The 14154-nt window shown below is 58.2% G+C and overlaps 2 protein-coding genes across 3 annotated transcripts; one reads left to right on the top strand and one right to left on the bottom strand.

Moving 5' to 3' along the window:
- Positions 1-224: 224 nt before the first annotated feature.
- Positions 225-8281, top strand: Rnf126 (ring finger protein 126). The gene is made up of 9 exons (XM_004632649.2): positions 225-425; positions 5180-5238; positions 5592-5655; positions 5927-6171; positions 6663-6731; positions 6799-6868; positions 7240-7333; positions 7434-7549; positions 7685-8281. Exons 1-9 carry the CDS (start codon positions 246-248, stop codon positions 7832-7834), a joined length of 1047 nt encoding a protein of 348 aa, XP_004632706.1. The 5' UTR covers positions 225-245; the 3' UTR covers positions 7835-8281.
- A 1285-nt stretch (positions 8282-9566) lies between these two features.
- Positions 9567-12408, bottom strand: Fgf22 (fibroblast growth factor 22). 2 transcript variants are annotated; one of them, XM_004632648.2, is made up of 3 exons: positions 12195-12408; positions 10460-10563; positions 9567-10366 (listed from the first exon to the last, which is right to left on the bottom strand). In XM_004632648.2, exons 1-3 carry the CDS (start codon positions 12406-12408, stop codon positions 10172-10174), a joined length of 513 nt encoding a protein of 170 aa, XP_004632705.1. In that variant the 3' UTR covers positions 9567-10171. The 2 variants fall into 2 exon arrangements, with proteins under 2 accessions (XP_004632705.1, XP_023572683.1); XM_023716915.1 differs by having other exon boundaries at positions 9567-10343.
- Positions 12409-14154: the final 1746 nt, after the last annotated feature.

The raw sequence follows: 14154 nt of genomic DNA, 5'->3' as shown, positions 1-14154 counted from the left end.
CTGCCTCTGCCAAGCCTGGCCCCACCCCTCACTAGATCCCAGTTGCTAAGGAGACTCAGCCTCGCCCTTTTTCTCTACATCCCCAGTTTAGCTCCGCCCTTTGCCCGGGCCCTAGTTTGACGGCCACGGCTTACTTGTTCCTCAGCGGCCACCGTCGCCTACACTGCCGGCAGAGGAGCGCGCCGTCCGCGCCGTTCGCGCGTTCCCATCCCACGCTGTGCGTGCTGTGCGTGAATGTGCGTACCATGCGTGAGCGTGCGCGGGTGCGTCGGCCGGCGAGGGAGCAGCAAACGGCCGGCGGCTGGCGCCGCGCGGGGGGGGGGGCGGGTGGCGCGGAGGCAGCGGTGGCCATGGCCGAGGCGTCTCCGCAGCCCGGACGGTACTTCTGCCACTGCTGCTCGGTCGAGATCGTGCCGCGCCTGCCGGTGAGGCCCGGGCGGGTGGGGGGCTTTTTCGCTCAGGCCTGGCCGGGCCGCGGCCGGGTGAGGGGCGCCGACGAGGAAACAGGCCGGGTGGCGCCGGCGCAGGGTCCCCCCCTCTCGTGAGGCGCCCGAGACGCTGTGTGCCGGAGCCTCTGATCTGATGCGGGGCTTTGGGGCCGAACAGGAGGCGGGCGGTCTGGTTAACCACAGGCTCGCGTGAACTCTTGCTGCAGCGAGTTTTGCATTGCAGGCGTGGAAACAGGCTGAGGAGGCCGAGAGCTGGGCGGGTGGGTTGGAAGCACCGCAGGGAAGGTCAGCGTGGGCATTGCTTCGGGACCCAGGACGGGGAGCCCGTGGGCAGGCGAACCCGACGGAGCGTCGGGGCACGATCTCCACGCGTGTCTTCGGGCTTCGGGTGCGCGCTTCGCCACTGTGTCCTCAGAGGCATCGCCACCGATACTTGGCATTCAGAAACGCAAGATGAAGTCCGCAGCTCCAGGCGCTAGACCGGGGTCCTACAGTTGTGCGTGGCAAGTGTTCGTGGTTAGACCCTACTCTGACCGGGCGCACGCAAGCCCAGGGATCGTATCTTGGGGGCTTGGCTGCAGTGCTTGCTCTCCATGTGGCAAGAGGCTGCCTTCTGGCCCAGGGGCCCGTGTGGGTCCCTAGGGTGCTTCCTTTTCCTTTTAGGTAGTGTTTTTTCGGCTGGCGTGCAGTCACCTGGTGGGGGTTGGTGGGGATGTGTGCTTCCAGAAGGCACTGTTCCAGTCTTCTGTCCCTGGATTCTCAGTAGGTCTGAAGTGGGTCTGGCCATCTGCAGTTTCAGCCCCTGTTCCTCAGGTTAGCTGGGAAAGTGGCCATTTAGTCCAACCCATCTCTGATTTTCGGGTGGGGTGGGAAAACGGCAGGTGGCTTCAGGCAGCACGTGGTCCTGATGTTCACCCCCCCTGCCACCCCCAGTGAGGCTGGAGGAGTGAGGAGATAATGTGGAGCCCACAGTTGGGAAAAGGCTGGGGCTCTGAGCGTTGGCACTCCTTCCCAATGAAGCTGTCGTATTCCCTGGGAGGAGGGCTTTCAGAGGAGGAACCTTTCTGGTTCTCTGGGCAGAGAAGGAGAGTGTTGGAGTTGGGCTTGGCAAGAACAGGACCGGGACCAGTAGGAGGGAGAAGTAAAATCTGGGAATGTGGTGTAGGTTCTGGAAGCTAAGATTGGCAGTGCAGCTGCAGAGGGTGGTGTACTGTATACCGTCCTAGTTACGGCCCTGCAGGATGGGTGTACAGAGCTGACCTGGGCCCTCTGCACCTTGGTTTCTTTTGTGGATCCAGTACTGTGATCGGTCCCCATGTGGAGTGGCCTCTCCTGGCCTTGTAGCTTTGGATGGAAAGGACCCAGACCTGTGTGAACAAATGGTGCCTGAGCCTGTGAGGACCTTCCTCTGGTCACAGCAATCCAGCATGGCCTTTGCCCTTACAGGGGTTACAGGCTAGGCAGGGAGTGACAAATGTTTAATGAGAAACGTTGGTAGATTTAAGAGCATGGGTTGGTGGGGAGGGGATGGGGGCACTGCTGGGGAGGTGGAGCAGGGCTGAGCTGGCAGTAGGCCGCAGCTGTGTGTCAGAGCTGCTACGAGGGCTGCGAGGGCTGCTCGTGGTCTGGGAAAGTCCCATTGCCACTGGCACCTTGCAGAGGGGCCTTGCCCACACTGTGGTTGCTGTGATGCTGCTTTTTATGAAACGCCAGCTGCTGGCCTTGACAGGAACTGGCTGCGGTTGCAGTGGTGCATTCTCAGGCTGGGCTGCCAAGGACCAAAAACTAGCCCCCAGGGCTTCTCAGGACCACCCTGGGGTCTAGGGGTTGCCAGCCCCTGCCTGCTGTAGGTGTCCATCCTGTGACTTGCCTGTTATGATGTTCTCAGCAGGAGCTGTGTGCACAGTTGGGACTGGCAGAAGTCGGACTTAGGCTGGGCCTGGGCCTGTGAGAGGCAATGGCGGAGTATCTGGGTGTCCCCAGAAGGTTGGCTCAGCTGGGTTGGGGTGGGAGCTAAAACCAGACAGGCCTGCTGGAGTGGCAGCCACACTTGGGTCAGGTATGTGGGCCTAGACCTGCTGTGTCCTAGGGTGTACTGATGTGGGGTGTGGGCATGGGGGTCCTATGGGCTAGCTTCCAAGGGTGAGTGGAGGGACCCTGTAGTGCATGTGTACTGGATTCATGTGGCCCATGGATGCTGCCTGCATTCCATGAGAGGTGGTTGTAGGACTTAGAGCAGGTATGTGCCATGAGGGCCCTGTTCCAGATGCAGCAGGTTCAGTGGGGGTTCCCTCACCCCAGCTCCTGCAAAGAATGATAGCTGTCGGTTCCCATGACAGACCTGCCTTCCCTCCCAGAGACGTGTGTGAGTGCAGATGGGGCAGTGAGTATCTGGACCACAGTGAGCAGAGAGAGGCAGCAAGTGGTGAGCCACTGGGCAGTGTGGGCAGCTATTGTCATTGTCACTAAGCTCTGTCTGGCTTTGGAGGCCCCCCCTCACTCCTCCCTAGGTGCCTCCATCAGCTGTCAGGCCACTGCCCACCTGGTGTGTCCTGTGTCACACTGGATGTTAGGGCAGTGACTACCTACCCCTCTTCACAACAGTTGTCCCTGCAGAGGCCCCAGAGGGCAAGGTCAAATGGTGCATTGAGCATCAGAGATGCCCAGGGATCCATGGGATGTGTGTTTGGGTGGGTATGGGCAAATTCCTCCCACCCACGACTGCTGCTTCAAGACCTGCCTGGGAGGAGGGGCAAGCCATCCCAGGGACCAGAGCACTCTCTCTGAGGCGCCTGTGCAGCAGCACATCAGGGTCCCAAGCCCATCACGGTACTCACTAGCCTGAGAAGGACCTGCAAGGAGGAGCCAGGCACCCCTGAACCAGTGTGCCCACTGGTTTCAAGTGTGTGATGGGTACATCCCACCAGTGTCCTGAGTGCAGGCCCAGGTCTCCAGCAAGCCTCAGACATAGGGCCGTGGATTCATTTTCCGGTCCTTCTGCTGGCTGGCAATAGGTACACATGTGTGGTGTGGAGGCAGTGCATGCATCTGGCCAATTGCAAAGTCAAGGCTTCCTAGGGGTTTTGGGGGCCATTTGCCACAGGTGTAAGTGCACAGCAAGGTGAAGGTTGCTATTATGAGGTGATCATTTGAAGCCAACCTGCTACTCAGCTCTTGGCTTCATTTCCCCTCATGTCTGGCCCTCAGTGTTTGCTGTGCCAGGGCCCCAAGTGAAGGGTGGCATATGGGTGCCCATGGAAGATGAGGTTGCCTGGGTCTGCACTTGGCAGGCTTTTGGTCACAATCGTAGCTCACAGCTGGGGGCATCACCTTGACAGGTATCAGGAGGAACAGGGCTGCAGGGTGACCTCTCAATGTGAGTTCCGTAGAGAGGTGGGCAGGCAGACACCTGGGGGAGGACAGTCAAGCAGAGACAACAGACAGTGTGACAGTTGGTGTGGCAGAGGTAGGAAAGCAGGCAGCCAGTGGGCCCAGGTAGTGCAGAACACAGACGCAGGTGGCCTCTGACCAGGTCCCTCAGTGGTGAAAACAGCTGGTCTGGGCCACATGTGGACTGAGAAGGCATTGGGGGCTGGTAGACACTTGGGGACACTCACATCAGGGAAGACAGGATAGTGTGGGGAATCTCTTTGCCCACAGGTAGTGTAGCATAGGCCACAGTGCTGAGTGGCTCTCATTGACTGGGAGGAGGAGGAAGCTGCCTGGTTTCTTTCTAGAGGTCAAGCCAAACCTCCAGTCAGTAGCCTGAGTGGGTAGGGCCCCTTGGGAGCTTCGCCAGAGTAGGTGTGCCTAGAAGAGGGCTGCAGCCGGTCCATACCGTGTGGGGAACCAGTAGCCCAGGAAGCCGTCCTAGCCCTGGCAGCAATCCCAGGTCATCTGAGTCACACTAGCATCTCCCTGTGACTAGTGGTGTTGGGGAACTTAATGCATGCTTGTTGCCCAGCTGTGTGTGGTTTTGGAGGAGTGTCCTTCTGGATGTAGCATTTTTAAATGATGGTGCTGCTGCTGGGGGTAGCTGGCACCCAGGACCTTGTGTGTGCCTTTGCCAGCCTCCAGGGGTCCTCCATAGGCTGCCCTGTACATTCAGCTGCCCTTGGATGAGACCTCCACTGTCCTTCCGCACACCTCTCATTGGTGGCAGGCATAGGGCAGGTGGATACATGCTGCAAGCAGCCTGTTGGCTGTCAGGGTCAGGCAGAGTCAACATCCCCAGAGCTCAGGGTACATTCTGGCCTCCTCAGCCTTTGAAACCATTCCCTGACCTCTGCCTGGTGCGCATGTGCCCCAGAAGTGACCCTAGGACAGTGCCTAAGCACCACCCACATATGCTAGCAGGGCCCTCTTGGTATGTGTGTGGCTTGTACTCTTCAGTGCTCTGGCTTCAATTCACCTAGTTGCTGGCTGAGGGTCACCAATGGGACTCTGGAGCCCCCAGGGTGCTGTGGGTGCACTGAGGCCTTGTGTCCCAGTGGAAACCACATGGAGTACAGTCTCCTGTGGTGGGGAGACCTGTTGGAGGAGATGGCCTCACCTGGAACTGCTGGGTATGAGGACACTACTGTTACTGCCTTGCCGTGTGTGGCCAGCAGTGCTTGTGTCCCAGACCTTGTCACAGGGAGCAGCCCTCAGGTACTGCTGGCTGGCTGGTACCCTGGCAGAGAGCAGGATGCAATGGACCATAAGCTGACTCTGCCTGGCTCTTCCCACAGGATTATATCTGTCCAAGATGTGAGTCGGGCTTCATCGAGGAGCTTCCAGAAGAGACCAGGTAGCTGCCCCGTAGTCTGGAGTCTAGAGAAGTGGCAGGGCTGGAGTCAGCAGCAGGAAGGCTGGAGCGGGGGTGTGGCCTCAGGGCTATTCACCTCTCCCAGCCTGTCAGCATCCTTGCCTTGAGGGAGGGCTGGGTATGACAGCAGAGCTGGTATAAGGCCTCTGATGGTCAGTATTTGGGTCCGTCTGAGTCACCCTGGGATTTGCCACCTCTTGAGGCAAAGGAAGGTGAGAAGTACCACTATCTACATAGTTCCTCTTTTCCCACCAAGGGGAACAGGAGTGGATGTGGGGCAGCTCTGTGCCTAGTGGGGAGGTGCCTGGCATTGCTGATAGGTGCTGTGTCTGCAGGAACACAGAGAACAGCTCCGCCCCATCCACAGCCCCCACTGACCAGAGCCGGCAGCCCTTTGAGGTGAGTCAGAGCCCCGGTGATCCCCAGTGCCTTGGCCTGGTGGGCCCTGTCTGACATCTGCCTGGGCTCTGCCTTCTCAGTGAGCTTTGGTAAACTTTGTCCAACCATCTCAGGGACAGTCCTTGCCCTGGAACAGCAGACTTGGGAGGTGGAGGTGGTGTGCAGGGGGACTCTGTCTGGCACCCTACCTGGCCTGGCCTCACCTTTGTGCCCACGGTGCCCCAAAGACCTCACAACCTCAAGGCATGCCCCCTGTGCCCCCTCTCCTTAGAATGTGGACCAGCATCTGTTCACGCTGCCCCAGGGCTATGGACAGTTCGCTTTCGGCATCTTTGATGACAGCTTTGAGATCCCCACCTTCCCTCCTGGGGCGCAGGCTGACGACAGCAGGGACCCTGAGGGCCGGCGGGAGAGAGAGCATCAGTCTCGGCACCGGCATGGCACCCGGCAGCCCCGCGCCCGCCTTACCGCCAGGCGGGCTACCGGCCGGCACGAGGGTGTCCCCACGCTGGAAGGGTGAGGGGCTGGGGTGACTGGAGAGGGCCCACTCAGTGGCTAGGAGGTGGACACATGCTCCACCCCTCTACCCCAGGGGAGGACCCCATCTTTTCACCCCACCCCAAGTGAGGCATGTTCTGGGCCCGAGGGAAACAGCCCTAAGCACAGCTGGCTCCCACGCGTGTCCGAACCTTGGCAGAACTGGATCTGAGGGACACTGCTGGTTTCTGCCTTATCTTTATGTCTTCCCTTTGAAAGAAGGGAAGGCTTGGTGGTACACATCTGTGATCCCAGCATCTGGGAGGCTGAGGCAGGAGAATCACCATGAGTTTGAGGCCAGCTAGGGCTACATAATGAGTTCAAGGCTGGCTTGGATGACATAGAGTAACCCTGTCTTAAAAACATCCCACACGGCTCACCTGAGAGCTGGTACCAGCCACTGTCAGCGTCCAGGCTGGCTGGCTATGCTGGTTCGGGTCATGACAGGCCTGCCGCTCACTCTCTTCCAGGATCATCCAGCAGCTGGTCAATGGCATCATCACCCCAGCCACCATCCCCAACTTGGGCCTGGGCCCCTGGTGAGTAGAGGGTGGGGCGTCCCGCCCCTACCACCCTCAGCCTCCTGACCCAGCCTCTCGCCCCCAGGGGTGTCTTGCACTCAAACCCGATGGACTATGCCTGGGGGGCCAACGGCCTGGATGCCATCATCACGCAGGTAACCCCTAACCCAGAGTCCCACAGCCCTGGCCCTGCCTTGCCTCCTGCCTGTTTCTGATGTCTCCTGGAGTGTTACAAAGCTACCCAGCTTGCTAAGCATCCTCTTGCCTGGGCCCTGAGCCCCTACCTCTCCCAAAGTGGGACCCTTAGACCCATGTGCCTGGGGGTGGGGCAACCAGTGGGGAAGGGTGGTAGGATGTCGGTGGGGCCTCTCTGGGCCTGGAGACCTCCTGGCAGCCAGGACAAATGTAGCCTCGGTGCTTTTGCAGGTCCTGCAGCCACCGGCCGCGAAAGGCGGCCCACGCCCCTCAGGAGCGAGCCTCGCCCCCGTCCCCGAGGAGCTCCCGGCACTGTCCTCTTGTCTTTCAGCTCCTCAACCAGTTTGAGAACACGGGCCCCCCGCCTGCAGACAAGGAGAAGATCCAGGCCCTGCCCACCATCCCTGTCACTGAGGAGCACGTAGGTATGGCTGGTCTGTCAAGGATCTTATATGCAAGATTGGGATGGCCATACCAGGTCCCTAGGGGCCTGGGGCCCTCCCTGCCTCATCCCACTTCCCACAGGCTCTGGACTCGAGTGCCCCGTATGTAAGGACGACTATGCGCTGGGCGAGAGTGTGCGGCAGCTGCCATGCAACCACCTGTTCCACGATGGTTGCATTGTACCCTGGCTAGAGCAGGTGAGCAGGCCACAGACCGTACCCACCTCCTCCCAGGCCAGGGCCCACCTGACTGTGCTGTGTCTTGATTGAGCTTGCGTGTAGGCTTCGGGCAAAAAGCCTGATCTTCCTGTCTTTGGTCTTGTTCCCACAAAGCATGACAGCTGCCCTGTCTGCCGTAAGAGCCTCACGGGACAGAACACAGCCACGAACCCCCCCGGCCTGAGTGGTGTGAGCTTCTCGTCGTCATCGTCCTCCTCCTCCTCCAGCTCCCCCAGCAACGAGAACGCCACGAGCAACTCCTGAGCCGTGGGCCACAGTGACACTCAGCGCTTCCCGTTGTTGCTACAGCACACAGCAGCCAGGCTGCGCCGAGGGGACCGGCCCTCCAGGGACCAGAGCTGGGCCGTGCCTGAGGGACAGGCGCTGCTGCTCGCACGAGGGCCTGGCTCCTGTCTTGTCTCTAACCTCACCCTCCAGGTGTTCACGGCAGAATGGTTTTTATGATTTTAAATTATTACTGCTTTGAAATAAATGGACGTTTTGGCTCACATGCGGCCGCGCATGATCTGTGGAGGCCGGGTGGAGCTGCTCACCAGGACTGGCCCAGGGCCTGTCTGCAATCCACAGCCTGCGCCGGCTCAGGACCACAGGGTGACCAGCAGAACCAGGAACAAAACTGCTCCACAGACGTTTTCTAAAAGGAGAAATATGTGTATCTTGAAAGCTATTTAAAATACACCTACTCGAGGAGCCGGTGGTTTGGTGTGTTCCTTCAGCCCCAGTGTGGCTGGCTGGGTCTTGGTGTCACCTGTTGGGGGATTTGCACTACCATGAAGGGAAGACAGGGACAAACAGGCCATCAAGGGGCCAGGGAGACAGCTCAGTAGAATAAGTGCTTGCCTGGCAAGTGCAAGGATCTGAGTTCAATCCCCAGTTCCACCAAAAAAAAAAAACAGGCCATCAAAGTGTCACCAGGTAGCAGTGTCAGGCCATCACGTAGGTAGATTGTGTCCACCGCACTGTTTGCCTGTGGGGCCAGCAGGGGGTGAAGCTGGCTGGTTGGGGAACTTGCTTCTGGCTGAAGCTTGGGCACCAGGGGTGGCACTGGTGGTATCAATTTTCAGAGTCCTTGTAGCTCCAGGTCGAGATGACATGGAAGGATGGATGGTTGAGCCCCACCATGTCCACCTGATAAGTAGACCAGCCACACCCTAGTGCCCCTGTTCTTTCTTCAGTGGGGTCTGCGCCATGACAGGCCTCACAGTGTCCATGCTGACGTGCAGAGGTGGACACCTCCTGGACCACACTCATCCTGGCCGCAGCAGATAGGCCTGTCAGACATCCCAACAGGTCATAGCAGCTAGCTGGGACTCTGCTGACTGTGGTGGACACTCCATTGATGGACACACACTAAACCCACAACCTGTGATCGAAGCAGTGCTTGACAGGTCAAAGGCACCAACTGGGTGACTGTCCTGGGTTCTCATTTTTGGGACATCAACTTCTTGATGTGTGTGTCCAGCGCCAGGCTGATGCTGTTGTGTGCCAGCAGCCAGTGAAACTGCTACAAAACTACCAAGCATAGTCACAGCTGGGCCTCATTCCTTGTGGAAAATGGGGGCTTCAAGTTGCAGTTTGGGGAAGACGAGGTTTGATTTTTGTGCATTATCGCTGCTTAAAACTACCAGCCAACCGTGTGGGATACTGGAGCCAGCCAGGAGGGTCATTCTTGGTAAGAGCCAGAGATGACCTCTAGATGTGGAGAGCTGGTTAACAGAGGGAACACTGCCTCGGTGTGGGATTCTGAGGTCCAGGCCTGCCCAGGGTGCTGGCACAGAGCCCCTCAGCCAGCCTTTTTGGACTGCCTACCCAAAAGCTAGGAGGCTCCGAGGTCTGCACATCCCAAGGCCTTCAGGCCTTTGTGTCCTTGTGGAGCAACAAGTGACTGCACACTGGATGGTTTGTAATGTTTATTACCTGTCTGTCCCGGGCAGGAGCTGACAGCCTCCCAGGACTGTTCCTTCTGGTGCTCCCATCCCAGCCTGCAGCCCTTGGCTCGCAGCTCCTCCTCTCTGCAGAGCCAGTAGCACTGCATCTGCAGCCTCTTCCCCCTCCTGTGCCCTCTGGGAGACATTGGTCCCAGGATGGTCAGGATGACTCCCTCTTCGGATCCATCATGTGATCCCATCTGTAGTCTCTGTCCATGTGAGGTGTCCTCAGGCTCTGGGATGTGGCTGTGGACTTGCGTGGGTGCAGCCTCCATCACTGTCTCACTGTTTCTGGGCCCTATGTCCTCTGCCCTTGGCAGCTTGCATACCCTCCTCCTGGACACCTTGTCCCTAGCACACTCCAACTGGTGTGTCCCTGCCTCCAAGCTGTAGCCATGGGAGTCCTTCCAGACTTGCGGCTGGCCTTGGCCTTCAGTCCCTCCTCCTAGTCACCCTGTGGCTGGCTTCTGGCCTCCCCCAGAGGGTGTTCCCCCAAGGCCAGGCCTTGCTGTGGGGGACCTCTTTGTTTTGCTACTGTCTGGCACACAGTAAGGACATATTAAAGTTTAAGAAGGGAATGAGTGGAAGAACAGGTGGCCCTTCACTCATTGCCCGACTTGGGAGACCTCGGGACTTCCATACAGTGTGACCCTCAGGAGACCAGCACAGGGAGGAAGTGGGTGGACAGCTGGTGCCGCCACGTGCGGCTGCCTCGCCGGGGGGCCCCGCGCCCATCCAGCGCCAGGAACATGGGCCGGCCTCGGTGGCGCCAGTGCAGTGAGGCATAGGTGTTGTATCCGTTCTCCTCGATGCGCTCCCGGAACCTGCAGTCCACAGAGTAGGCCCGCTGCGGGGCAGGGCATGAGCAGAGGTGCAATGCCCTGCCCACCACGCCCTTTCCCCCCAGCCTGCTGTGTCCACTGCTATGGTTGGTACTCACCGACCCATACAAGCGGCCCTTGCGGTTCATGGCCACGTAGAAGCCTGAGTGCACAGCTTTGATGGCCACAGCACCCACACGGACCGAGCGGATCTCAACCACGCCTGCATGGAAGGGCTGGGTCAGGCAAGCCACCACTGGGCTCCCTTCCTCTCATGGCACCCCATTTTGCAAGCACCTGCTGTGTACCACAAGTTGTGTGGGGACCCTCACGAATGACGATAGGTGCCCCTGAGCTCCTAGGGGATGAATGGTGATGGCAGGTACCATTAGTGAGGTGGGTGTCCTGTACCCCCATACCTGTGCCATGCAAACCAATGTCAGGTAAGAAAAACTTGCCAAGGGAATGTCTTCTAGGGACCAGGGACAGCTCACAGTTCAGCAGAGTGGGATCAGGGAGGAGCCACCCAGCACTTAGCTGCCAAGGGCACTGGTGCCTTGTCTGGACCCCAGTCCCTGCCCTTTGATCCTCACTCTGGACCTGGACAACTAAGGCCCTGTGGGGCAGCCAGACATGGTCCACATTGCCCCCCAGGTCATGCTGGTCATAGTCACCCCAGGACCTTTGCATCTGCCATCTCCCAGCCTGCTCTTTCTTTGTATCCCACATGGCCTCTCTGAAATGAGGACCTTACTCCCCTCTGCATCAGGAGCCCCATTAGGGAGGCCATCTCAGTCACCACTTCATCCTGTGCCCAGCACAGTGCACAAAAAATAGTCAATAAATAACCACTGGGTTACTTAAAGGGAGCCCCAAACTCCACCCACAGAACTGTCTGTCATCTATCACCCCAGCCCCTGTCCAGATGGGGAAATCAAGGCTTAAAATAGTGACCATCCCAGGTGACCTGGCACAGCCAGGCCTCTCCCCCACCCTGAGGCCACCCCGCCTGGCCATGCCACCACTGCTGGACCTGCCCAGCCAGTCCCCTGTCACTGCCCTGGTCGTGTGCACCCTAATTGAGGACCTTGGGGCCCCAGATGAAAGGCTTGGGAGGGGCAGGGTGATTATCGGCCTGTGTATGGTGATTCAAGCTGCTCGCCCTGAGCGTGCCCCCTGCCCAGCTCCTGCTGGCCCTGGTGCCCAGGTACCCAGCTGCCTCCTCTGTGGCCTGGCCTCTTCTTGCCACAGCACATCACAAACATCGAAGGCCTACGCTTCTGGGCAGGGCCCAGTAGAAGCAGCAGAAAACGACTGAGACCTAGCTTCATGGACCCCTGGAGAGACCCTGAGCGTCTTTCCTCAGCTCCCAGCTTGGGATGGGGTCTGAAAAGAAACCAGGGCCTGGCTTTATTTCAGAAAGGCCAGAGTTCAAAGCCCATCCTTCTTTTTACAGTGCTAGGGATGGAATAAACCTAGGACCTTGACAGAGTGACATCCTCAGCTCCATTTTACTTTGTGAGACAAGGTCTTACTAAGTTGCTACCTTACTCAGGTAGACTCAAGCTTACATCTTCCTGCCTCAAGCTCCCAGAGTGCCTGTACAGCAGGTGTGCCCCCGCTCCTCATTGGTGCCCATCTCTGGACCTGCTGGGCTTGCTGTGCTTCAGACAGCCTGTTTACCACGGGGCTGAGTGACCTCACTTACAGCCCCTTCTCTGCAGTGGGGCCACGGCCTGACTACCCACCCTCTCCCATGGATGCTGCACCCATCTAACAGGGCGGGATGACAAAAATCATCGCTGCCCTTGCTGCTGTCACCTGCCTCGTGCGTCCCTGCCCTGCCACACTCACTGTCTTGGCCATCACGCCAGCGGGTCCCCTGCACGCGGCCGCTGGGGTCCACACGCAGGAAGAAGTGGGTGGAGGAGAAGAGGCGCCGCCAGCGCACATCGCCCTCCAGGTGTGGGTAGCTGCGTGATCTGCGCGGTGTGCTTGGAGCCCTCGAGGCGCCGGGCGCTCTAGCCAGCAGCAGCCAGGCCAGACCCAGCCAGAGGCGGCTGCGCATGGCCCGTTTGGCTAGCCGCGAGCTCTTGGCTCCCGCGTCTGCAGCCAGGTCCTGTGTGGTAGGGGCGGGGCGCCTAGGGAGAGGGCGCAGCCAATTGGGAGTCATGGGGCGTGGCCAGAGCGCGGGGGTGGGCCATGGCAGGCCAATAGGGTTGCAAGGGAGGACAGAAGGCGGGGCCATCGTGGGGATCCAAGTGACAGTCGTCCGCTCCGCACGTTTGTTTGTTTCTTGGGCTGAGAGCTACGCATGAAGCGAGCTCGCGCGCCTGGGTTGTGGAGACGGGAGCGGGGTCAGCAGGAAGGAGAGAGTCAGAGCCCCAAGAGACAGAGACCAGAAAGACATAAAGAGGAACAGAGATGAGAGAGATAGAAACACAAAGACCAAAGACAGAAGGAAGAGAACAAAGAAGAGGGCAGGTGAGATGGCTCAGTGGTCTAAAGCACCTACTTAGAACAAGTTTAGCAAAGCACAGGGACCGCGGTTCAATCCCCCAGCACTACATGCCAGCCAGCCCCGACCCCTGGTGGGCTGAGCAGTCCACACACACACACACATAAATAAAATTAAAAAAAAAAAGAGAACAAAGAAGAGACAATGCTGGGCATGGTGGTGCATGCGTTGCCTAGCACTCGGGAGACTGAGGCAGGAGGATCACTGGGAGTGAAACCCTGTCTCAAAAAAAAAGAAAAAAAGAAAAAGAAAAAAAGGCCGGCCAAATAGCTCAGCGGACTAAAGCGCCTGCTTAAGCACAGCGCAGCTGCAGGGGTTCGATCCCCCTCGTGCGGTGTCTCCACTCCCGTCCGTGTTCCCCCCCGCCCCCCCGCACGCTGACAATGAGATTTAGACTAGGCATGGTGGTGCGCACCTGTAATCCCAGAGCTTGGGAGGCTGAAAATAGGAGAATCACTACGAATCTGATCTATATAGTGACACCTTGTACACTCTGTATTAAATACATTTTTTAAAAAAAGACAAAATAGAGAAGAGATAGATAAGAAGAGACAAACAGATAAACAGAAACAGAAAAAGCTACAGGGACAAAGACTGTGTTGGACATAAAGAAGTGACAATGGAGTGGGGAGGTAGCTCAGCTATCTAAGCACCTTCCTGGCAAGCACAGCCAGGAGCTGGGTTCAATCCCTGGTACCAAATGCCATGCTAGCCCCACATGAACCAGCCTCCAAAACCGAGCGTGGTGGCACATGCCTGTAATCCCAGCACTGGAGAGGCTGAGACAGGACAATTATTACAAGTCTAAGCTGCGTAGTGAGACTGTTTACCAATAAGGGTTTTTGTTTGTTTTGTTTTTTGTTTTGTGCGGAACCAGGGATTGAACTCAGGCCTTTGCGTTTGCCAGGCAATTACTTATTCTACTGAGCTATCTCCCTGGACCCCTAAAATAAGTAATTTTAAAAATTTAAAAAAGAAAGAAGTGACAGCACTAGGCATGGTGTCATACTCCTGTCAAACCAGCCATTGGGAGGCTGAGGCAAGAGAGTACTGAGGTGAGGGGCAGCCTGGTCAACGGAGATCCTGTAGAGATCAAAGCAGAGGTTTCCAGCCTGCATGGCAGGTGCTGGGGCCTATACCTACCTAGACTGCACTTGCCAGGTGGCACTCACTTCCTCCAACATGGGCTGGAGGGACAGGAGCTGGTGGCTGGAGGAGCCATCCATGTGATGGCCAGACTGCAGGACCACGGCAGCCCCATCCACAACTGCACCGTGTCCACTTCTGGTCATACCC

The sequence above is a fragment of the Octodon degus genome, unplaced genomic scaffold (genome assembly GCF_000260255.1).
Source record: "Octodon degus isolate 3935 unplaced genomic scaffold, OctDeg1.0 scaffold00050, whole genome shotgun sequence".
In the NCBI taxonomy this organism is placed as follows: domain Eukaryota; kingdom Metazoa; phylum Chordata; class Mammalia; order Rodentia; family Octodontidae; genus Octodon; species Octodon degus.
Note: the sequence above shows the minus strand (reverse complement) of the source record. Positions and strands in the feature narration are given on the sequence as shown.

Excerpts from the sequence above, each read along its gene's own strand:
- Rnf126 (XM_004632649.2), top strand. The coding sequence starts at position 246 with ATGCGTGAGCGTGCGCGGGTGCGTCGGCCGGCGAGGGAGCAGCAAACG. Across the intron at positions 426-5,179 it reads AGATCGTGCCGCGCCTGCCG|GATTATATCTGTCCAAGATG; the intron begins GTGAGGCCCGGG and ends CTCTTCCCACAG. Across the intron at positions 6,869-7,239 it reads TGGATGCCATCATCACGCAG|CTCCTCAACCAGTTTGAGAA; the intron begins GTAACCCCTAAC and ends CTTGTCTTTCAG.
- Fgf22 (XM_023716915.1), bottom strand. The coding sequence starts at position 12,408 with ATGCGCAGCCGCCTCTGGCTGGGTCTGGCCTGGCTGCTGCTGGCTAGA. Across the intron at positions 10,564-12,194 it reads CTGGCGTGATGGCCAAGACA|GCGTGGTTGAGATCCGCTCG; the intron begins GTGAGTGTGGCA and ends CCTTCCATGCAG. Across the intron at positions 10,344-10,459 it reads AGGGCCGCTTGTATGGGTCG|GTTCCGGGAGCGCATCGAGG; the intron begins GTGAGTACCAAC and ends TGTGGACTGCAG.